The sequence below is a fragment of the Zalophus californianus genome, chromosome 4 (genome assembly GCF_009762305.2).
Source record: "Zalophus californianus isolate mZalCal1 chromosome 4, mZalCal1.pri.v2, whole genome shotgun sequence".
Taxonomy (NCBI): domain Eukaryota; kingdom Metazoa; phylum Chordata; class Mammalia; order Carnivora; family Otariidae; genus Zalophus; species Zalophus californianus.
This window is the reverse complement of record NC_045598.1, coordinates 61,773,946-61,798,466: the sequence shown is the minus strand read 5'-3', so window position 1 is coordinate 61,798,466 and position 24,521 is coordinate 61,773,946. Positions and strand designations below refer to the sequence as shown.

General features: G+C 38.5%; 1 protein-coding gene across 5 annotated transcripts in view; it reads right to left on the bottom strand.

The window, feature by feature from the left end:
* Nucleotides 1-24,521, bottom strand: part of TNNI3K (TNNI3 interacting kinase) — a 315,373-nt gene that overhangs the window by 32,761 nt on the left and 258,091 nt on the right. For 4 of the 5 annotated variants that reach the window (XR_003522330.2, XM_027606927.2, XM_027606944.2 and 1 more), the window contains 2 exons: nucleotides 18,326-18,385; nucleotides 15,271-15,440 (listed from right to left, as the gene is read on the bottom strand). Coding sequence is in view for 4 of the 5 variants with exons in the window: in XM_027606927.2 (XP_027462728.2) it covers nucleotides 15,271-15,440; nucleotides 18,326-18,385 (230 nt within the window). In the remaining variant the exon portion in view is untranslated. The remainder of the gene's footprint in view (nucleotides 1-15,270; nucleotides 15,441-18,325; nucleotides 18,386-24,521) is intronic. The other variant, XM_027606935.2, reaches the window with a different exon arrangement.

Below are 24,521 nucleotides of genomic sequence, written 5' to 3'. Positions count from 1 at the left end.
GTTGGCATTACAGGTATAAAATTATTTCATGTGGATGGTTCTGCCTCTCAAGGAACTTACAGCATGGACATGATACTAGGTAGAAAGTGGTAAGAATTAAGGTAAATGAAACTGGTTAGAGGAGAGAAAAATCTTTTCATCCAGCATAAAGTTGGGATTAGGAAAGCTTGGAAGGAGAGATGACACAACCTTGGAGGAGTTGGATTTAGAAATAAGGGGGGCAGCATTCTCAATATACTGGAGCTAGCAGGGTTCGCAGAGATTGGTAAGTACTGTGCTTCTTAAATTTTAATGTACATTCACAAGTCATGTTACAATGCTGATTGTGATTCCGTAGGTCCCAGTGGGGCCTGGGGATCTGAACTTCTAATAAGCTCCTGCTGCTGGTATGTGGGCCACACCCTGAGTAGCAACGGTCCAGTTCACATGCCTCAGCAGGGAGGAGAATCCTGCCACCCAGGCGAGGAAGGGACTTGTCCATGCCACCCAGTGATTGGTATGAGGCAGCACTCCGTTTCACACTGCTGCAGTCAGTAAGTAGTCAAGAGATCATGGGCTTTGGAGTCAGACTGATCTGGGCTCAGTGTTGGCCCTGCTATTTACTAGTTGCAAAGCCTTGGGCAGGCTATTTATCCTTTCTGTGCTCCAGTTTTCTCATTTGTAGACTACTGATAAATAATTCCTACCTTGTAGAAGAGTTGTGATAAGTTAATGATATGACTGGTGAAGAAAAAATGCACAATAGTGTCTGGAACCTAGTAAGTGATCAAAATACATAATGTGTCTTTTCTTTTCCTTTTTTGACCAAGTTAATATTGCTGTCAACGAACTTGGCCTCATCTCAACTATTATTTCCCCGAGGGCCTAGGCTGTGATAGCTGCCAGTTTTAAGTAGGGGGTACTTAACACTGCTGGCAAATTGGTGCCTGATTGAGGCCAAAATAGGAAGATTTTTTTTCTTCCTTCCTTCTTTTTTTTTTTTTTTGCTGTCTCTTTGGAAGAGGATTCAGGAAGATAAACATATCTGTTAGTGAATTTTTGGTACTTCTTTGCAATTGAGGCCTTTAAAACATCTGCTCATTAATAGAAAATGCTCAGCTAACATCACAAATATTAATGATAGAGATTTTTTATTCCACTTTGGTTAATACAGGAATTATCTTTTGTCTGGATCCACCATTTTTTCAGTTTGTTTTAGCTGCTTCCCTACATACCAGGAAAAACTCAATCCCATAGTTGCCAAGGAGATAAATAAGAAACAATAACTTGTGAAATGTCTTCTTTAACAAAAAAAACTTTCTGTTTCAAATAGTAGCAAAGGGAAAGGAAGCATGTTGTCATTTTTGCATTATATGGGGGTTAGAATGAGTCTGCATGGAAGGTGCAAAACGTGCAAAGAAAAAAAAAACATCTATGAGGAATTAAACCCGTTAAGCTGTGCACAGCCATTGTAAGAGCTGCTTTAGAAATCTATTTAGAAATCAGTGCTCTTGTATCTGAATCATTACAGACACACCAGCATCACCCACTTCTTATTACTGCAAACATAGCAACAGTTGCCATGCTAGCAAGAGATTCACAGCACAAACACTGGAGTCAGGAGGCAGCAGGGTGGGGCCAGAGCTGGAGTCACGGCGGTTGAACAGCGCTCAGAGCTGCCTGTACAGATTTAATTAGGCCGGTTGTTCTCTCTGGTCCTCGTGCTGTGTCCTGTCAGACATTTCAGCAGAGCAGAAGCAGTCTTAAAAGCAGCCTTTTTGGACCAAGGCTTGCTTTCGGTCATACACAAATGTCACTGCCAAAGGCAGGATCTGTGGGCTTTGATGTACCAAGAGTGGGCCTGGGCCTCCGGTTTTGGTTATGAATGGAATAAAAAAAACCTCATAAAACTCTCATCGTTAGAAAGTCAGGCTATTCGTTGTCCCAATATGTCATTTCATCTAACTGAGAACTGAGAAATCTGTCACCGTTTATTTAGCAGTTTGCCTCTGGCGAATCTTTGCAGGTTCCCTTCCCGTGGCTGGGAATTAGTTAATAAGTATTACTAAACGCTTGAAGAGGGAAATGCACTCCGGCTCACCCTTTGGGTTATGAGGGAGCCCGTTTTAAGTTGCTAACAAGCACTGCTGAAGGATAGAGAAGAACATGAAAATACAGCATCAGAATAGCCACACGGAGAGCTTCATCTCATTCTCTCTCAAGTGCCTGTTGTAACCTGAATATGTCACTCGCTCACTCTTTTCATGTAAATCTTTTATGCCTGACAATAAATTCAGGTCCTTAAAACTTATAAAAAGGTGCCAATTTTACACACATAGGGGTCTTTTCATATTTTCACTTTATTATTAATTTCCCATTTTTCATCACTTCGTCTTCTGAACGGAATATTTTGTTTGATGTTCTTTTATATTTTTCATGGAAAAAAGGCTGTTTCCCACTAAGAGTGGTATTAAAAGTCAAGGAACTGAAGGAAAGGAATGACATTTTTTCACGTGCTCCTAACTTTAAGGCTGACTTCAGCCTTTGTTCAGTGTGAAACTCGAAGCCTCTTTCGTTAGTACCGCCGGAGGCCCCACGTGTGATTTCTCAACTGATTGCTAGGTGGCGCTAGAGAGCAAGGCAACTAGGAAAGAACCTCTAATAAGATTGATTGCTCTGGGTTCACATGGGCTGAAAGGAAGTTCTTACGTAGAGCTCTATCACATTTCAGCACATACTATTTCCAGTTCTGATGATTTGTAGGATATCAGCAGCATACAATGCAGAGGGCACTAGCAATCAATTTATAGTTTTCTTTCCACTTTTTGTGTGTATGTGTGCATACGGGAATTGTTTGCTTATTTCACTGTAGTGCTTTCTGGGTATGGCACCTAGGGCTATGGTGGAGAGGTATACAAATATAAACAGATAGCTATGCTAATTGTTTGGCCCTTTATAGAAATAGTTTTAACTTCCTGCAAGGCCCCTCTCCACTTTCTTTAATCTTTCCTCCTTATGACATGACATTTGGGGACATAATGAGGAGGTGTACCAAGTACTTTCATACCCTCATATCAATGTGAACAACTGTGTATTTTTCTCTCTCAACCCCATACCCTATGGCATTAAGAAATTTTCTGCTTTTGTTAATTAGAAAGATTTATGGGCATCGCAAAAAGATTTGAGCTTAAAAAGAAAGAGATAAAAGGCAACTGACAGGCATTATGTCACTTGCTTGATTCTAGCAGCTCTCCTTTGGCTTTTATATTTTTTCAGTGCAGACCCTTAATGAGCTTGATAACTGACCTTCAGCAAGTGAATGTCACAAAAATTACACATCCTAGAGGTGATAACTATCCTGAGAAAAAATGTTTTCTTGTCCCTAGATTAGGCGAGCAACATTTTACTCTCCTCATTATACAAACAATGTGAGCAAGGCCCATAGAACTTGCCATGAGTTAGGAAGGCAACTCTTCCTACAAGCTCGGAAGACATTGCTGAAATGAAAGTTACATACTACTATGATGCTCTGATACACACCGAGGTCTTCTGTAAATTCTTTATATGTCATATTTTAAATCAACAATCTTTAGTAAGTAAAGAGACAGTTCAGGAACTAACGATGCTATCTTTCTATTGTCTCCTTACATTTATAAATCTTAAAATTGTTTCTATGTGGAATCAGCTGGAAGGTTGTGTTTATGAGTGAGAAAGGGCAGTGTTTATTTTCATTTCCAGGGTTAAAAAATTCTTGAAACCCTCATCATTAGATAAGCTATTTATTGCTCCAAAATGTCAGCTAAAAATTCCTTAAAAGAAAATACAGTGAATGCAACTGACTACTGTACTAGGGAATATATTTAATGAAGAAATGAAAAAAAAAAAAGAGGCCTAGTTTTGCAACGTATTTAATTAAATAAAGGAATCATACTAAAGTAGAGCTATCCTTAAAACTGGTTCCATGTTGTCTAGAAGGGAAGAATTTATCTTTTTATATGTTCTGATTGGTTTTTGTGGCTTTTAAAATGTGGCCAGGGAGTCAGACTGGTTTCCAGAGACATGGTTAAAGAAGACAGAGAGGGCACGGTTAGACCCTGGCAAGCTGGTGCACGTGCAGCAGCTACGGGGTTCACTGGGTTCAGGCTGTACCTCTATCAGTGCAGGCAACTGATTCTAAAGGTCTGTCATGAACAGGCACAGAGTGAAGTAAACCGGCTATAGGATCAGAGGTAGTCAGAGTGAGAAGGGACAATTTCCCTGCAGTCAAAGGTTGTATTGGCTGTAGACTGAGAGTGCTCTAGGTTCCAGTGGAGCTGGAAGAACTTTAGAGGTAGGCAGCTCTCTGCTGATTCCCAAAGCCCGAACCAGAGCATGCAAGTTCCTGCTTCCTTCAGACGGTTCAAACATTCTGGTCGATCTGAGCCCCCAGAGACAGCATGGTGTAAGCGAAACTCTACTAGCAGGCCCAGGTTCAACTATTAACTACCATTTTCCCACCATGTAGTTTCATACAAATTACTGAAATCATTGGAGTCTCAGTTTGTTTTACCTGGAAAATGGAAACCACAAGGCCCACTTCACAAAATTGTGGTGAAGATTAAACAGCATTAAGGTTTGTGAGGGCCTATCATGATCATTCATTCATTCCACAGATAGGTATTTAGCACCTACCATATGCCAGACACTGTTTTAAGTATTGGTGAGACAGCATCAAAAAGAAGAAAAGAAGTTCATGCCCTCATGATATTTACAGTTAGTGTAGATACCAATGAAAAAGTAAATGATTGGCTAAAATTATAATTCTAGGTCACTATAATTCCAGGTGCTACGAAGATACTGATTCCTGTTGGCCTAAAGCTTGAATTTTGTTGAACCACACAGGGGGAAACACAGCCTGGGTTTAAGCAAGGTGGGAGGTCAGATAAGAAGCAATGGTGTAAAGCTAAAATCTGCAAGGGACAACCCCAGGGTGAACCAGGAAAAATAAAATCCACTCCAAGTTAAGAGATGCAGAGGATAAGTGTCCATTTTGTCCTTGGATCCAGGTAAAATGAAAAAAAAAATTAAAGAATGAAATATTTACCCTCAGAAGTCCCATCCATAGTCCACAAAGATCCAAGTTTTAAAATAGAAAATACTGTATGTATTTTTGAAAAACTCCAAGTGGAAGTTTTGAAGTGGTCCTATGGGGTTAGTGGACCTATGTAATTAGCAAGAGCAAACACAAAGCATCTGTGAGGTAACCTACACCAAATAAGGGCCAAAAAAATCTGCTGGAGATAAAGTTCCAAGGAACCTGAGCTTACAGTAGAAACACAAATCTCTAAATATGTGATGAAACCAGGAGCAAGAATTAGCAGAAACAACAAACTACATAATTAGTCATATAAAGACTGCAGAGGTTAGAAATAACAGACATTCAGTTATGGAATATAACATAAATGTGTTTGAAAAAAGAAGATAATCCATTAAAAATATGTGGAAGAAACATGGGACTTTCAAAACTGTCACACACACACACACACACACACACACATTTTTTAGATATGGAATAGAAATTAGAAATAAGTTGAAATTGAAATGTAATGAACAGAACAACATATTAGATCCAGTTACCAAGAGAATATGTGAACTGGAAGACAGATTTGAAGAAATTACCAGAAGGCATTATAGAAAAAGTAAATCATGGGAAATATATATAAAGACATTGAGGAATGTGGAAAATAGAGTGAAAAGATCTAAAATACTTCTAGAGTTCCAGAAAGGGAAAATAAAGAAGATGGAGCACAGAAATATTAGAAGAGGTAGTGGTGAGGGATTATCTAGAATGTATAAAAGATGCCAATTCTCAGATGCTGGACACCCAACAAATTCAAAGCAAGATAAATTAAATCCATGAAAACTATATACCACATAGTTAAATGTAGGATACCAAAGACAAAGAGAAGTGCTAACCGTAGTTTAGGGTAGATTGAAAATAAAAGAACAAATTAGATCCACAGATGAAAGTTTACCAGAAGCAAGGAGAGTCAAAAATATGTTGAATGCATCTTGGAAGTATAGGGGAAAAGTAATTAAACACCTCAAATCCCATATTCACTAAAGTACCTTTCAAGAAAGAGGGATAAGGGTTTTTTCACATGTTTACTTCTAATAGAGTCATGTTAAAGGAATTTTTAAAGATGTGTTTGAGGAAAAGGAAAATGATCTAGGAGGAAGGTGTGAAATATAAGTGCAATTAATAATGAAGTAGTTAATATGGGTAAGTCCAAATGAACCGTAGCTGGATAAAACAATAAAATAATACCTAAGATGTAGAATTAAAAAAATCATGGTGAAACTAAAATAATGGACAGAAATATCATATAATTCAGGAGAGAATGATTTGCAACTAAAATGCTCTAAAACCTTTTGTTTGGGAGATCTTCTGTTTTAATAACAAATATATTAAATACAGAATTTGTTAATAAATATGTTAAAGTTTCTAGGCACCCACCAAGAATAGAAAAACACAGCGCTTATCCAGGCTAAAATTAACAACTCAGGAAACAACAGATGTTGAGGAGGATGTGGAGAAAGGGGAACCTTCCTACATGGTTGGTGGGAATGCAAACTGGTACAGCTACTCTGGAAGACAGTATGGAGGTTCCTCAAAAAATTGAAAATTGAAAATTGTAGAGCTACCTTACAACCCAGCAATTGCACTACGAGGTATTTATCCAAAGGATAAAAACATAGTGATTCGAAGGGGCACATGCACTCCAATGTTTATAGCAGCAATGTCCACAATAGCCAAAATATGGAAAGAGCCCAGATGTCCATCAACGGATGAATGGATAAAGAAGATGTGGTGTATCTATATACATACTATAGAATATTACTCAGCCATCAAAAAGCATGAAATCTTGCCATTTGCAATGACGTGGATGAACTAGAGGGTATTATGCTAAGTGAAATAAGTCAGTCAGGGAAAGACAAATACCATATGATTTCAATCATATGTGGAATTTAAGAAACAAAACAGATGAACATAGAGGAAGGGAAGGAAAAATAAGATGAAAACAGAGGGAGACAAACCATAAGAGACTCTTAACTATAAGAAATAAACAGGGTTGCTGGAGGAGAGGTAGGTGGGGGGATGGGGTCATTGGGTGATGGGCATGAAGGAGGCACTTGATGGAATGAGCACGGGGTGTTATATGCAACTGATGAATCACTAAACTACCTCTGAAACTAATAATACAGTATATGTTAATTAAATAGAATTTAAATAAAAAATACAAGTTTTTAAAAACAACAACAACAAAAAAGAAAAACAGAGTACATATTCAAGGAATCCAAAGAAAAACAAAAAAAGGGTAGGGTAAGAAAAAAGCAAAAACTAGAGAGAATAAAATAATATGGTAGCAATGAATTAAAATTATTTCAGCAATCGTTGAATGTAACAACCAATGTGACAAAAGGTATATAAGAACCTTACAGAGAAGATTATAAAATCTAACTAAAAGATATTAAAGAACATTTAAATAAATGGAAAAATCCACTAAGTTCATGGGAGGGGAGACCCAATATCATAAAGATGTCAGATCTTTCCATATTGATCTATAGGTTTAAAATATCTATAATCTAGGATACCTGGCTGGCTCATTCAGGAGAGTATGAGACTCTTGATCTCAGGGTCATGAGTTTGAGCCCCACACTGGGTATAGAGATTACTAAAAAAATAAAAAAATAAACTTGAAAAAAATCTATAATCAAAATCTTATTTTTTGTGTGTGTATAAAATGCAAGCTGATTATAAAATCTATATGGAAGAGTGAAAACCAAGAAAAATCAAGAAAGCCAAGATGAGACATACCCTACCAGATATCAAGACTTTAAAAATGCTACTGTAATTAAAATTGTGTATTACTGACATAGGGATAAACAAATATTTCAATGAAACAGATTAGAAAAACTGAAAACAGATCTATCTAAATGTAGATCCTTGATGAATAAAAGAACTACTATTATACAACAGTTGGGGAAGGGATGCCCTTGTATTTTATTTTTATTTTTATTATTTTTTTTAGGAAAGAAGAAAAAGAAAGTTTGTAATCAGTATTTCATGTTTGTTCATCCGGTTCTCTTTATACCTGGACCACATCTCCATCATCCGCCTCTTCATTGAGACTTCTCCTAACTACCTCAACAAAAAGCAATCTCTCTCTTTCTTTTTGTTAACACACTGAGAATGAATCAATCAGTCACTTCTCTCCTCACACAGTTCAGGTACCTCCATTCTATCCTTTTGTTCATTAAAAAAAAAATAGGTAAACATTTAATGCTCTAATGGTGACAGAGTGGTGTAGAAAGAAGTCTGAATTATCTGGTGATTCATTATTTTGGATAAGAACATATCTGAACTTGATAGTAATGTAGGGGTCAAAAACTGTGAGTGCCAGAGTTTTACTCTCTTAAAATGCAGAAATACAAAGCATGGCATTCATGGCCCAACTAATGATTCCTCTAATTTATTATAAATAAATATATTTAGTATTTACCACATACAGTTAAATTATAAATGAGATATGGTAGGCACCTGAATAAAAACAAAAGAGAAGACAATTTCTGTCCTTAAAGTATTTATGAGCTAAAAATAAATAATTATAAGACAAAATAATATAAGCGCATAAAGTGGCACAAAATGCTGTGGCCTAAGGCATAGGTGGGGATCGGGTAGCCTCAGACAAGGCTCACTTATGATGTGATTAAGCCGACTGAGCTATTACTGAAGGCTTATTAATATATTGACAAGATTGGGCAAGGTGTCAAAGTTAAAAAATAGAGGATACAGGGATAGGGTAACCGTAGGTTAAACACGGAATGTATGGGATATAGTAGAACTTCTAATTTGTCTAGCTGTGCATTACCAGGGATGCTATTGCTAGTTTGTGCAGGATAATTCCTTATTTTGTGGGATTGTCCAAAACACTGTAGGAAGTTCAGTACTCATTTGAGAAGAGAAGAAATGACAGTCTCTCTCTGCTTAGAACCACTGGGACATATGATGCTCAGTGGGAGGTATCACTGGAAAATATACCATTGATTATTTGGGATTCCAGGATGACATAATTTCACTTAATTTGAGAGGTAATGGAGAATTATTGGTGGTTTTAAAGTAGGGTAATGGTATCATTGGAGTTCTACAGAAGGAAGGTTATTTGCTGGCAGTAGAGGGTTAACTGGATTAAGGTCATAAGGAAGCTAGAATGGGAGAGAAGTTTAAAGACAAAGGAAACAGAGCAGTTGAGGTGGGACATAAGACTGGGGGTTAACTCTGTGTGTGTGTGTGTGTGTGTGTGTGTGTGTGTGTGTGTGTGTGTGAGAGAGAGAGAGAGAGAGAGAGAGAGAGGCTGGAGCTATGGATTGTATGAAATCACAAGAAAACTCATGAAGATGAGAGAAGTAAGGTAGGAGGAGTTTAAAGTGGTCATAAGCTCGTTACTGAGACTGCTGATTGTGGTGAGCTGGCAAGAGAAATAAAGTGGGGATGAGGAAGGGAAGGGAGGAAAAGAGCACATTTAAGGAGGCTGAGGGAAGTTTCAGTACAAAGAAGCATGTAGGAGAGGTGATAGATTAAAAAGAGGAGCGCTGGGCGCCTGGGTGGCTCAGTTGGTTAAGCGACTGCCTTCGGCTCAAGTCATGAACCTGGAGTCCCGGGATTGAGTCCCACATCAGGCTCCCTGCTCAGCGGGGAGTCTGCTTCTCCCTCTCACCCTCTTCCCTCTCATGCTCTCTATCTCTCATTCTCTCTCTCTCTCAAATAAATAAATAAAATCTTTAAAAAAAAAAAAAAAGAGGAGCGCTGACCTTTGGTGATAAGGAGGAGACCCTATTGCTCCTACTTGATAAACATTCTGCTCCACGACAGCAAATGGCCACAACCCCCTCACCACTCTCCTTTTCTTCATTCCTCCTAGGAACAACAGTTTCAGGGTGCTGTCATCTTACACAATTGCTGCATTCCGAGAAAACTATGTGTAAATGAAAATTTTATAACTTACATTCAACTTTTATAAGTTGAATCGCATTCCAAGTGCACTAGGCAAGCTTTCTATTTAAAGGAACCCTTTGATGGACCCTTTGGTAATGTGAGAAATTAATTCCAAATGTATCTGTTTTACAGTTGCAGTCCCTGGATCTCTGGTTTTCTTCTCCTGGACAGCTAACTAGGTCATAGCATTCTATTCTCAGAGCCCAGCCCCACACAAACACTAATTGATTTTCGCATCTGAAAGGTTGTGTATCACTTTGTCATTTCTAAATTTACATGATGTAATCCATGCACAAGATGGGAGAGATTTCATACCCAGTGGGAGGGGCAAGTGCCACATGCTTAGTTTTCCAAATATATCTAGAGACACACAATATTTTAAAAGAGGCAGGACTTCAGGAGCGCCTTCCTCAATCTCAGATTGCAACAATTGGTGGTTTCAGTGGCAACTAGTAGATCCCTATCACCTGTGGAGAAAGTAATCTGACAATGTCTCACCTTGACATGTATTTTGCGAAGGAAAACAATAACCATTAAAAACCAATATGCAAATAAACAACAACCAAAACCCCCCATCAAATCATGCGTTATAAAACTACAGGCTGTGAACTTCATAACCCAAAACTGAAAAATAAATGTATCATTTTTAAGACATTCTGGAGGGCTGCGAGGCCCAGAAATGGGGGCATTACATTAGTCAGGAACACAGGCCAAATCTTGTACCCGTATTTTAAAAGCATGATGCCAGGCTAAAAATTACACCTTGTGTGATTTTAACAAGTCAGCATGTCCCTCAGATCAGCAGTCACCTGCACGTTGTAAGAATTTCTGGGAGACACCCAGCAGGTAATCAACCTTCAAAATGATGTCCTTTGGTCACAGCTGCTGTGTCACCTCTGCCCTCACTTGCCTCTTCCATGTATCCCATGGTTACATCCCCTCCCCACAAAGTGACCGGCAGGTTAGCACTTGGGCATCCCCTTCTAGCCGGCTTCTCCTACTTGGGGGTATGTTGCAATCATCTCGGAAAGTTCATTTTAATGTATTTTTTTTTTTTTCATCTGAGAAACTTTAAAAGCTTCTGATGTCTGGGTGCCACCCCCCTGGGTTTGGGTGTAATTGGCCCTGGGCATTGGTACTGGTAAAAGTCCGCCAGGTGATTCTCCTGTGCAGCCAAAGTTGCGAGCGGCTGTCTTCCCGGCTGTTGAACTCGCGGCCCTGCTGGAGTTACCCCATCTGTTCCCGTTCCCGTATCCTCAGGCTCTTTGACTTTAAGGACCTATTGATCTCTGGTATCGCTGGCTCTGTCTTTCATAATAAACGCTGAGAAGGCAGGCGGAGGAGAAGTAGCTGAATTCTTTCCCTGACTGGCTTCCAGAAGAAGCTGGAAGAAGTCCAGCAAATACAAGTATTGGCAAAATATATCAAGCTTCTGAAAAGTGCCACCTCCTGTTCCAGGGACATTCAGAAAGCACAGACGAGCCTCTGGTGAGAATTTCAGCTCCGCCTCCACAAACTTAGGAAAGGTACTTCTCCTTCCTGAGGCTCAGTTTCCTCATCTATAAAAACTGGAATACCTGAGCCTTACTTAGGTGACTACTCAAAGGGTCTGAAATAGCACGCAGCATGCAGTAGGCACTCAATAGTGACAGGTATATACATGGAAAGCATAGCGAAAATAGTTAAAGCTTTTTCACTGATTATGTTCCGAATTAATAACAATTATGATTTACTGAGCCCATTTATCCAATTCTTTAGCTATGAAACAAATGTGTATTACCTATCAACTTTATACCAGCCATACTGCTAGATACTAGGGACATGGTTATGAATAAAATACACATGATTCCTACCTTAGTACATCTTACAGCTTAGCCAAACGCTTTACCTATTTCTGGAGTTGATTTCAAGCAGTCCAGAGATTGAACTTGCTAGAGGGACGGTATAACTAACAAACGGACCTTCCATGTACCCTCACAGCAAATACTCAGGATGTACTACATTGTTAAGAGCAATCTGAACCAAGTAGAGAGACAAAGACTTAGCAGATTTCTGTAACAGTTGTGAAGGGCCAGAAAAGCTATAAGAAGCCTTAGGAGACTATCAAAAGGAACATCTCAAAAGACCTGATGGGTTTTTCCCACACCCATTTCCCACACCCAGTTTTATGAACAGTGGTATATTTCTCTGGGTTCTTGAAGGTGCTCTTGCGAGCACAGCTGTGCCCCCCATGCTGTGTAGCTGTCTACGTGTTGTAAGGTGTATGACTTAGCTACATTACGGGAACTTGTATTTTTTGGTTGGGTCTCCTGGCATCTTTTAATCAATCACCCACTCCTGTGATGATACTGCCTCGCTCAAGAGCAATCCTAAAAGCTGGTATTATTATGTCTGTTTTATGTACAAAACTTAAGTAACTTGCCCAAGGTCACTGGGCTGGTAAATGGTGAAGCTGAGATTGAACCTCAGGTCTGTATGATTCCACAACTCACGCTCCTAACCTCTGCTTCAAAGTAGACAGACTTCAGGGGACTGTGTTTTGGAAATATCAAAATCTGCTTGTTCAGAGAATTAATTTTAAAACCACAAGTAAAGAATAAGAAGAGCAGATGGAACTAGCAGACGATGCTGTGACTGAACCTAATCTAATCTTGGCCTATGGGCCTCTTATGAAATTATATAAGAGACTGGAATCTAATAAAGAATTGTGTCCAGTTTGCCTGGTTATCAATCAAACCTACTGATACTTAATTTTATGACATTCTGTAGATTAAAGTCTTCATGATTCAGATTCCCATCTCTTCATAGCTGCAGCTGCAACCCTTTTGTTAGACTAAGAATATAATAATTATAGCTAAAAAACCAACATTAGCAATTTGTATATGGTGTAAGATCCTTGCTAACTCCAGATAATCTTCCTCCACCTTCAGGATAAAACTTTTTACTGTGATGATGGGATGTGTGAGTGAGTGTGGAAGCATTTATGTGTGTGTGAGAGTATACATGTATAGTAACTCAAGTGCAAATGCTCTGGAGCTCATGTGAAAGAACAGAGATTTTAAGCCAGTTTTTCCAGACTTTCGTGGGTTGCAGTACATACTTTCGATGGTATCCATCCAGCTCACAAGTGATTGCTTTTGCCATTGCCCATCCAGAATAGGGGTACCTGGCAGCCCTGTTTATATTAATGAAATATGACCCCACTGCTGCTCCAGCCGCACTTGTTTAGACCAGGGGTGGCCATTTGATCCCAAAAGGGCCAATCGCATTCTCTCTTAGGGCAGACTGCATTTATTCCTAATTCATTATGCTTTCTCTATCTATGCCCTTTGCCAAGTGACTCTGCAGTTCCTTCCACTACAGGCTGAGTATATGTATTTTCTCTCCCTATTGGATATTGGACTCAGCTATGTGACTTGCCCATGGAATGCCATGGGGTGCAACTTGAACATAAGCCTTAAGTGGGCATGTGAAGTTGGGCCTGCCCTCTTGAGTTCCTAGCCTTTGTCCATGAGAAGAACATGTCTCAGGTAGCTGCTGGTCCAAAGACAGGGAGAGACATGTGGGACAGACCAGGATAAAACCTGTGCTCCGTCAAGCCACCTACAACCAGTTCACAGACACATGAGCAAGAAATAAGTACTTATGATTATATATCCTTGGATTCTGGTGTGGATTTTATAGAGAATTATTATGGCAAAACATAACATATATCTCTGCTTGAAACTTTACAGTTAAGCTGAGAGACAAAGAGACTGTCTATTGGGAACTGGGGCATGTAAATGGTAGAGTTCACTATGGAAGAATGTTGAACTTTTTTTTTTTCTCTTTTTCTGACTTGCTCCTTTGCTTTTTTTGTTTGTTTGTTTGTTTTTTCCCCTTTTTTGGCTCTTTTTTTGAGGTAAACTTCACATAACATACAATTAATCATTTTAAAGTGAACAATTCAGTGGCTGTTAGTACATTCACAGTGTTTTACAACCACCTCTATCTAGTTCCAAAATAATGTCATCACCCCAAAATAAAACCCTGTAATCATTAAGCTGTTACTCCTAATTTCTCTCTCTCCCCAGCCTCTGGCAACTACCACTCTGCTTTGTTTTGATTTTTTTAATTTTTTAAAAATTTTTAATGGATTTATGTATTCCCTATCATGGACTGAGTGGTGTACCCCTCCCATCAAATCCATATATTGAAGCACTGACCCCTTATGCAACTGTATTGGAGAGAGGGCCTTTAAGGAGGCGACTAAGGTTAGATGAGGTCAGAAGAGTGAAGCCCTGATCCCCCAGGACTGATGCCTTTATAAACAGGTGGAAAGATCGCAGCACTCTCTTTGCCATGTGAGAACATAGGGAGGAGGTTGCCGTCGGCAAGCCGGGAAGATGGGCATCTATAAGTCCCACCAGAGCCTGACCATGCTGGCACCCTCATCCCAGATTGTCAGCCTCCACAGTGAGAGAATACATTTCTGTTCTTTAAACCATCCAGTCTATGGCATCTTGTTATGGTAGCCTGAACTGACTCATACACTTATTCTTAAGGATATTCATATAAAAAGGATCATATAATATGTGGTCTCTGTGCCTGACTTCTTCCCAATGAAGGTATATTTTCCAGGTTCATCCGTGTTGAAGCACGTATCAGTATGTCATTGCTTTTCATGACCGAAGAATATTTTATTATGTGCATACCACATTTTGTTTGTCTGCTCATCTGTTAATGGATATTTGGATTGTTTCCGCCTTTTGGCTATTGTGAATAGGGCTGCTATAAACATTTGAGTACAAGTATTTGTTTGAGTACCTGTTTTTCATTCTTTTGAGTGTATACGGGGTAGTGGAATTGCTGGGTCATAGCGTCATCCTCGGTATGCTGAACTTTTGTGGTGCTTAGATTCTCAAAGCCATTTCTTGGTTCCTACACAAGGAATCCTTCCTTGGATGCCATAAGATAACCCCAAAATACTTTCAATAAATTCCTTTTGTTGCTGTAGCTAGACAGTTCTCACTTAAGCTAGAGGTAACTGCTGTTACTTGAAACTTAGAAATCTTAAACAAATAAATAATACAATTTCTATTTTTTGGTCCTATAACATTAATAGAATCTTATAAGAAATATGGGCTAAAAACTCTTACTTCAAAGTTTGCCATAGGGGTGGTAAATCCCCCATTGATACTAACCAAATCGGGTGACGATCTTGATGGGATTCTGGTTAACTGGACCATGAGATTGTTGCTTAGATTGCCACTCACCTTTGGGACCAGGCAGCACAGGACCTCGCATTCAGAGCATATTCCAATTCAAAACGACTCCTTAACGCTGCCACATGGCTCCGGCCAGGCCCTCCCCGGCTCACCAGGCAGTCAGAAGAAGAGGAAGGTGAGAGAGACCCACTGCTGTTACTTGATGCAGGAGACATCAGCTGAGTGAAGAAGGGGTAGTTTCAGTCCTTTCATAAATCCAACAGGCTTAAGCACAGAATAGAATATGGATTTATTTTAACTTTCTATTCTAGGATTTCTCATATTTTAATTTCTATTCATCTCAGCTTACTTCTGGCTTTTCCTATCGGCCTCTGATGGCAACACATGGCTAGCTTAATGTACTTTTTTGACCCAGTTCTATGCTGAGAGCTGGCCCATTCAACTTATACTCATCTTTCAGAAAACATGGTATGCTCAAATCAGATTCATAACATGGATATTTAGAAGGTGATTATTTAATGGTTAAAAGATTACATTTTTCACTATGCTGATGAGATTCATGGCAGAGTTCCTTTAAACTGTAGCTTAAAATTATCCCCTTTATATGAAATTATTTCCTTTATGTAAAATGAATTTACACACTTTTCCAAAAATGCATCCATTTCATAAAATGAAGGATGTTTAATGTCTGGCAAGCATGAGGACTAGAGAGAGTTGTTGGGGGAGAAATTTTAAAAATAGTTACAAATAGTTAAGTTTAGCTAGAAAATAGAAGAGTATGAGGGAAGAAAATGGGAAAGAGAAGAAAAAAAAAATAGGAGATAGTTTTCTTGAATTTCTGACGGCCTTGCTGTTTACCTAACCCAACTGAGAACACTAGTGCTTTGACATTATAATCTCATAAGACATGTCGACAGTGGATTTTGGTTTAAAAATAAAATATATGTAAATTCTAGGCTCTTCACAGTAGCCAAGACATTACTGAGTAAAGCTCTGAGAATCATGTGATGTCAGTGTTGAAATGAACCTTCAGACTCTTCAGTGATTGAATCTCTTCTATGCCTCCTTTTCAAGTGAGCTATGCAAGCAGATGGGGAGTCTCCAGTGATGAGGACCTCACTGTGTCCAGATCCATTCATTTACCTTAGGACAACTCTGATAATTAGAAAGTTCTTTCTCCTCAAAAACCAAACCATAATTATACTTCATTTCCATCTGTTGGCCCATAGAGAACAAGGCCAATCCTTTCACCATATGATCATTTTTCAGATGTTTAAAAAACAGCTCTTGGGCTCATCCTAATTTTCTCTTCTCTGGGACAAGCATCTCTGGTTCCTTTAATTGGTTCTCACATACATGATTTTCAATCCATTCATCATTCTGATCTCTCTTCCCTAAAATTTGTGTTCCAGTTATAATGATCCCTTTAAAAGGATATAACTGGGTACTATTTTGTTTGGCCATCTTAGAAGAGAGAGGAATGATATCCATTCTTTATTTTGTGGCAAGACAGCTACTTCACACTCTAACTCCCAAAGAGTTTATTTAATCTACTAACATGCATGATGCTCCTAAACCATATCTCCACCATTTGATATTCTTACTATTGTTTCTCTGACTCTGGTATGTGATGTTATATTAATTCTTGTTAGACATGTCCTATCATTTTATCTTCCAACATACGGAATTCTACAAATCAAGCCCCTTAAAGCTGATCTTGGGCCATTATTTAGTGCAGTCCAGTCCAGCAACTTCTCTTTGCATATAGAGTATGTAAGAGGGTATACTTCATCTTCTCTACTGGTAGAGATTGTGCTAAGAGGCTTGGTCAATATAAGAAGCCATACTAGTTTAGGACATCCTACCATTGTCTCTGTATCTGGAATCCACTCTCTCATCTAATTGGCTATATCCCCAGGCTTGGAGCAGTTTTGCCCTGTGAAACACAAAGGTTCAAAGTGAGAGGACACTTGGAACTTAAGCTTTAAAAGTGTCTCTCAACATTCAAGGCCTCCAGCAGATGCTCTCGTTAGTAGGGGCTGCTAAAGCCCCACGAATTATACTACTACTTTTCTCTGCTTTGTATGTTTCAGGACTGAAGAGAAGGGAATGGACGTTTAGTGTCCAAAGACTGAAGCTGCCTCCTACATAAAAGACTTCCTTTTTAGAAATGTCATTAAAGAGTTATGAGACAGCCAATAGCTGCAGGCTGCAGTTGAAGACCTGGAACCCTTTCCCAATAAACTGGGTTCTAGTGACTCTAAGCTGACTTTTTTTGTTTTTTGTTTTATTTTTTTAGGGGAAAAAAATGGGATGGTTCCACTTTGGGATTTAGTTGTGCAATCTCAGGCTGATGCTGTTTCTCCTGTTTTGCCCCTTCCCATCATATGCACATGTATTTGTGAGTCAATATGTGTGATGTCCACCCCTGTCTCTTGCAGCACTCATTTGCATTGGGAATATATTATTATTTTTGAATTAGTGCTCATGTGTTAGCTTCTTTGCTTATTTTCAAATGCTATCTCCTGACCAGGTGTATAGAAAATTAAGGCAATTAGAGAGAAAATTAAAGCAAACAGCTCCTTGATATTAAGGGAAAAAAATTCCATTAGGCTGATTACCAACATATATCACTTTATGCAACATATGTGCGGTATAAAAGCAATGCATCCCAATTAATTTATGCGCTAATTTTAGTGGTAATTTCCCTTTCTTATTGAGCATAGACAGTGGCTTAATATTTTAACTTACATTTCACTGTATATAGGAAATTTTGTATAGAAAAAAGTTGATTTAAATAATTACCTTCTAACATATTTGCTGTATTTTCAAATTTTTAGATATTAATTTTTTCAAGCTGGGCTTGCCTGTGCCCATTTGCCTGACTGATTATTTGTTGGAAGGCCCAAATTCATGCTGAAATTGCCTTTGTCCCTATAGATTCAGTCAGTCCACCCTAGAAACTTAATGAACATGGTAAATACATGAATGAAGTTATAGACCTTCATACCTACTTTCTACAAGCAACCCCTTACCTATTCCCCATCACCCTTGGATATTCAAGATTTTTTTATGGACATATTTCAGAAGCTAAAGTTCTTACCTCAATGTTGCAGAGACACTCTTCTAACTTGGTAACAACTTCAGAAAATTCGGGTCTTCCCTGTAAATAAAGAAAAGACTTTTTCCCCCAAAGAATAAAAGGGAAGTAACTCTCTTTGGATTTTAAAATTGGGTATTTGCATTTGTAAAGGATGAGATTAACAATAAAGTATATTTTTATTTAAAATACACTTGTATTGAAGTGTTAATTGAATGTTCATTTGCTGTTCAGGGAGGGATGTTGAGTCTCCTGATAAGAATTTTAAGTCAGAATTTGCAACTACATTCAGATAATGAAATAGTGGAAAAGCTTTAATTAGCTTTGCATGCTTTTAAATGGCAGGTTTTCCTCTTCAAAATGAAAAGAAATAAGTGAATACTAGGAACTGTTAACTATCTCAGTGCCTTATAATATACTGCACAATGTGTCTGTAGGAAAAGAACTGCTAAAGCAAATTTTATAATTAGCTTCATTTTGAAAATGCCATCTCAGATTCAAAGCTAAGATCAATAGAAGCCTCATGACTATGCCCTATTTTAGGGGTTAAGATAAGCTTTTTATATTCAAAAGCTGCCATTAAAGATACTGTTCATTATGAACTTCTGTGTCAGATGAGTTTAGTTAAACAAACATTTATTGTGTTCTGATTATATTCCAAACTTTGTTCTAGTTGCTCGGGATATAAGGATGATTATGGATCTATGGAAAAAAATGCTGGGGATTTTAGAAAATGTTGTTCTCTTTGGAAGAATTTATATGCCTCCTTTTGTCAGATCCTAGGGACTATATAACCTATCATTTCTCCTTTATGAAACTTTTACTGCCAGGAGGTGGATAGCCCAATTTAACATTCAGGTGCAGTAACCAACTAATTTAGATTCTTAGTAGAACAATTTCTCCCTTAATATCTAACCCTCCCCTGAGGACACTGCTTCCCCCAGAGCCCTCTCAAGTGAAAGCTGTTTTTTCTTGCGTATTCCTGGTACCTCTAGGTCCGTGGGGGTGGTGATGGGGTGAGTGGAGCTCTGGGTCCTCTTTATTGTCATTGCAACTTCCAAATGGCTTCTCCTCTAAAAACCACCAGTTTATGAAGCTATTATACCAGTCACTGTCCCTCATTCTTTGAAGGCTTTAGTGCTTGGCTCCCCGTCATGCTAACACTACTAAGTGCTTTTATTATCCATGCTAGTAATCATTAAAATGGCCTGATCTCTAGGTTCCTTTGTTTCCTCTTCTGCCTTAACCTTACTTACACTCCACCTTCCTGGGAGTCACTTACCTCCTGGGTCCTATCTTAGATCCTGTTACTAACAAGGTCCGCAACCCTTCTCTGTTTCCATCCTGTCAGTTTCCATCAGATCACTATCTCGGCTCAATCTTCTCTCTCTCTCTAGTTTACTTCTTCTGGAACCCTGACTCCAACAATCTTTAACCACACAAACCATCTTGCCACTTTAAAAAAACCAACTTTCTGTTGTGAACGTTTTCAAATGTACCCTAAAGTATTAGAGAACAATTTAATAAACCTCCATGTATCTATCACTCTGCCTTAAAAACCATGTTTATGCTAATATTGTTCTACGTACATACACATGTCTGCATCTATCTACTTACCTACCTATCATCTAATCTATCTCCCTTATTTTTTTGTTCATCTTACCATCTTTTCTTTCTTTTTTTTTTTTTGGTTTCAAGTTTTTATTTAAATTCTATTTAGTTAACATAGAGTGTAATATTGGTTTCAGGAGTAGGATTTAGTGATTCATCACTTACATATAACACCCAGTGCTCGTCACAAGTGCCCTCCTTAATGTCCACCACCCATTTAGCTCATCCCTCACCCACCTGCCTCCATCAACCCTCAGTTTGTCCTCTATAGTTAAGAATCTCTTAATGGTTTGCTTGTTCATCTTACTATCTTTTCACTGTCATTTACTCACCTTGTTTCCTCCCTTACTTAGCTTAGATTTCATTGGCAATCATAATCACTCTTTTCCATACAGCCTCAGCTCCCTTGTCTTATCATGCATTTTGTATACCATTAGAAAAAAAATCCCAATCTTGATTAAATCCATTCTGACTGGTCTTACTTCAAAATCATGTCCCTCTAACCTGAGGTGGACCCTCAGTACTGCCTAGAGAGCCTGTTACACATTTTTGGCTCACTCACTCTCTCACACTCCAGATACCTATTTTGTTCCTTCTCCTCTTTCCTCAAATGTCTAATTTCCACTACTACGTTGACCACCCACCAATGTCTAAATCCACATAATTTGCCCTCACTCGCATTTCTATGGATGAATTTTGCCTTTCTATCTGAGGTCACTTCTTTCACTGGGTACTAACCCTTAACCCTGCTAATCTACTGAAGGGCATTGCTCTAACAATAATTCTGCTTTCTACTTCTTTGCATCACCAATGTTCCCTTTCTATTGTTTAATCCCGTCAACCGTACTATAAATTCCTCCATCTTAAAAAGAAATAAGCAACAAAATAAAACTCTTGACTCCACTTCTTCCTCAAGGTACTGCTCCATTTTCTCTAGTCACCAAAATCGCTCCAAAGAACTGCTTAAATTTGCAGTCTCTTACTTTCCTCCTTCCATGTATCCTCCACCCCAACCAGACTTTCTTCTGTGACACTCTGCTATGCCTGCTCTTGTCAAGGATACAAAGGCTTACCTCCTCACTGCTAAATTCAAAGGTTACATCTCAAAGCTCTTCTTACTTGGCACTGCATTAAATGCAAATAATCATTCCTTTGTGCCTGAAACATTCTTTAATTGGATTTGAGGTCACTACTTCTCAAGTTGTTCTTTCTCAGTCTCCTCTATTAGTTTCACTTTTCCTTTTCATCTTAAAATCCTGGACTGTACCAGGACTCAAGCTTTGGGTCTCTTCTCATCTCTCTTTAGAGTTAATTTGTTGAGGGTTTAATTCTGTCTCATGGCTTTAAAAAACAACTCCCAATATCTATATCTAGCCCAGTATACTCCCGTAAACTCTAAACTCACATATGCAAATTCTTATATTTATAGTCTTCCCTGCTTCAGTAAATGGCAACTCCATCCTTTCACTTACAGAGGCCAAAAACCGAAGAATAATCTCTGACTTCTCTCTTTGTCATACTCTTGCTTTTAATCCACCAGCAAATCATATTCATTCTCCTTCAGAAGGTATCCAGAATCTGAGCGAACAGGTAGCATTTATAGTGGATCAACATTCCCCCAAACAACTATAAGCTCTGGGCAAAATGTAAAAGACAGCTACCTAAAGGCAGTAAAGAGGGAACAAAATCCAGGAGCTTCTGGAGGGGAGTCACTTGGAAGAAAGGAAGGGCGTGGAGTCAGTTTTCCATCTTTTTATTTTATTTTTTTTACAGAATTTACCCTAAGGGTAGGCTTCGTCTACATCTTACAGAACAACTAAAATTCTTATGAAAGCCTACAGGTTTGCTTGCTTACAGAACAGAGGGCAAAATTCAGAGAAATCAGTATATTAGCTATGGTTTTGTAACAAATTATCACAAATTTAGTGGTTTAAAACAGCACCCTTTTATTATCTCATAGGTTCTATGGGTAGGAGTTGAGTGAAAATTAACTGGGCCCTTTCCTCAGGGTCTTACCAGACTAAAATCGAAGTGTCAGCTAGTACTGTGATTCTCATCTGAGGTTCAAGGCCTCTTCCAAGCTCACTGGTTATTGGAATAATTCATTTCCTTGTGGTTGTCTGACTCAGGCTCCTGTTTTCTTGCCAATAGTTGTTTAGGGATGACTCTCAGCTTCTGGAGAATGCTCACAGTTTCTTGCCACATGGTTCCTATAAGTAGCTCACAACATGGCCATTTGCTTTCTTCCTGGGCAGCAAGGACATGTTTCTCTTCCTTCCTCTGTGACCAACTGGAGAAATATCCTCCGCTTTTAAAGAGCCCATCTGATTAGATCAGGCCTACCCAGGAAAATTTTCCTTTTGCCATATGAGGAAACATAATTATAGGAGTAATATTTAATCATATTTGTAGGTTCTTCTCATAATCAAGGGGAGAGGATTATCCTTGGTACGTATACCAGGGGACAGGGATCTTGGGGTCATTCTAGAATCCTGTTTATCATGCATAAGCACTAGAAAATGAGGGGAGATTCTGGAAAAAAAAAGAGTCTAAGAAAGGGAGCCCCAGAATCTGCATACAAATTCTGTTTAAATCTTTGGCTGGCCTCTGGACCACATATGCATGGAATAGACTCTAAGCAGCTCAGGTAGGTTTAAAGAAGTGAACTGAGATTAGATCTTTTGCCTGATGCAGGGCATTTTTCTTACTATTTTCTCAGACTGGAATTATTTAACTCTTATTCTCTGCCTGTAGAAATCCTCTGCCCTCTTCAAGGCTCAATTCACAAGATACATTCTTCTTAAAGTGTTCAAGTGATTCCACAGAATAATTTTGTTCCTTTCTTTAGATTTACTTCATTCTTCCTTGTGTTATAACTAGGCATTTACATGTTTATGCCACTATCTAGAAAGTGTTTTGAGAGTAAGCAATGGTTTATATACTTCTGTATACCTAGCATGTTCCATTGCACAGGATAGCTTGTTTGAGCTCAAATTTGTTATATTAAATTGCATCATGATAATGAAAAAATTATCCATGATCTATCTCTCTTTTTCATCTAAACCACAATCATCTCTTTCTTGTATTATTATAATTGCCTTGTAAGTACTTATGCTGCTTCTGTTCTTTGCCTATCAAAAGTATTCCCAAAATGGTAGCCAACCTGTAGCTAACATCATATTCAATGGTGAAAAGCTCAATGCTTTTCCTCTAAGTTCAGGAATAAGACAAGAATGCCCTCTCTTGTGACTTTTATTCAACATAGTATTGGAAGTCCTAACTAGAGTAATTAGGCAAGAAAAATAAATAAAAAGCACCCAAATTAGAAAGGAAGAAGCAAAACTATTTGCAGATGGCATGATATTATATATGGAAAACCCTTGAGACTCCACCAAAAAACCGTTAGAACTAATAAACAAATCCAGTGAAGTTGCAGGATACAAAACCAAATATACAAAAAACTGTTACATTTCTGTACACTAATAATGGACTATCAGAAAGAGAAATTAAGAAAACAGTATCATTTATAATTACATCAGAAAGAACAAATTACCTAGGAATAAATTTGACTAAGGAGGTGAAAGATCTGTACATTGAAAACCATAAGATGTTGATGAAAGAAATTGAAAAAAACACACAGATAAAATGGAAAGATTTTCCATGCTCATGGATTGGAAGAGTTCATATTGTTAAAATGTCCATACTATCTAAAGCAATCTACAGATTCAGTGCAAACCATACCAAAATTCCAAAGGCATATTTCTACAAAAATAGAACAAAGAATCCTAATATTTGTATGAAACCACAAAGACTTCAAGTAGCCAAAGCAATCTTGAAAAAGGATAAATCTGGAGATATAGTGCTCCCTGATTTCAAACTATATTACATAACTATAGTAACCAACACAGTAGCCAGAATTACTCATTTTGTTTGTTTGTTTGTTGTTTATTTATAAGATTTTATTTATTTGACAGAGAGAGAGAGTGAGAGAGCTCACAAGCAGGGGGAACCGCAGAGGGAGAAGGAGAACCAGACTCCTTGCTGAACAGGGAGACAAATGATACAGGGCTCCAGCCCAGGACACTGGGATCATGACCTAAGCAGAAGGCAGATGCTTCACCGACTGAGCCACCCAGGTGCCCCTAAAATAATCATTTTAAAATGTACTACAGATTAAGTAAGGCCACTCATAAAAGCCCCGATTAGGCTCATCTGATTTGGATACAAAGCAAAACCCTTCCATTCATCTGTAAGGCACGCAGAGCCTGCCCTCGCTCTTGCCTGACTCTCCCTTCCTGCTGTGTCCGGCCATTCTCTCCGCCTGGACTGACCAGTACCTTGACCTTCTCCAGGTCTTTGCTCAAATGTTACTCTATCAGAGAGGTTTTCCTTGTTCACTATATTTAGAACCCCCAAACTAGTGCTATCCGCTCTCTTTCTTGCTTTATTTATTTCATAGCGCTTATTACCAGATGACTTAATAGATATTTACTCATTGCCCATGAGGTCAGGGATTTATCGTTGTCACTATCTTATCCCCAGTGCCCTTAGCAGTGTTTGGCCTACAGAAGGCATTCAGTACAGATGT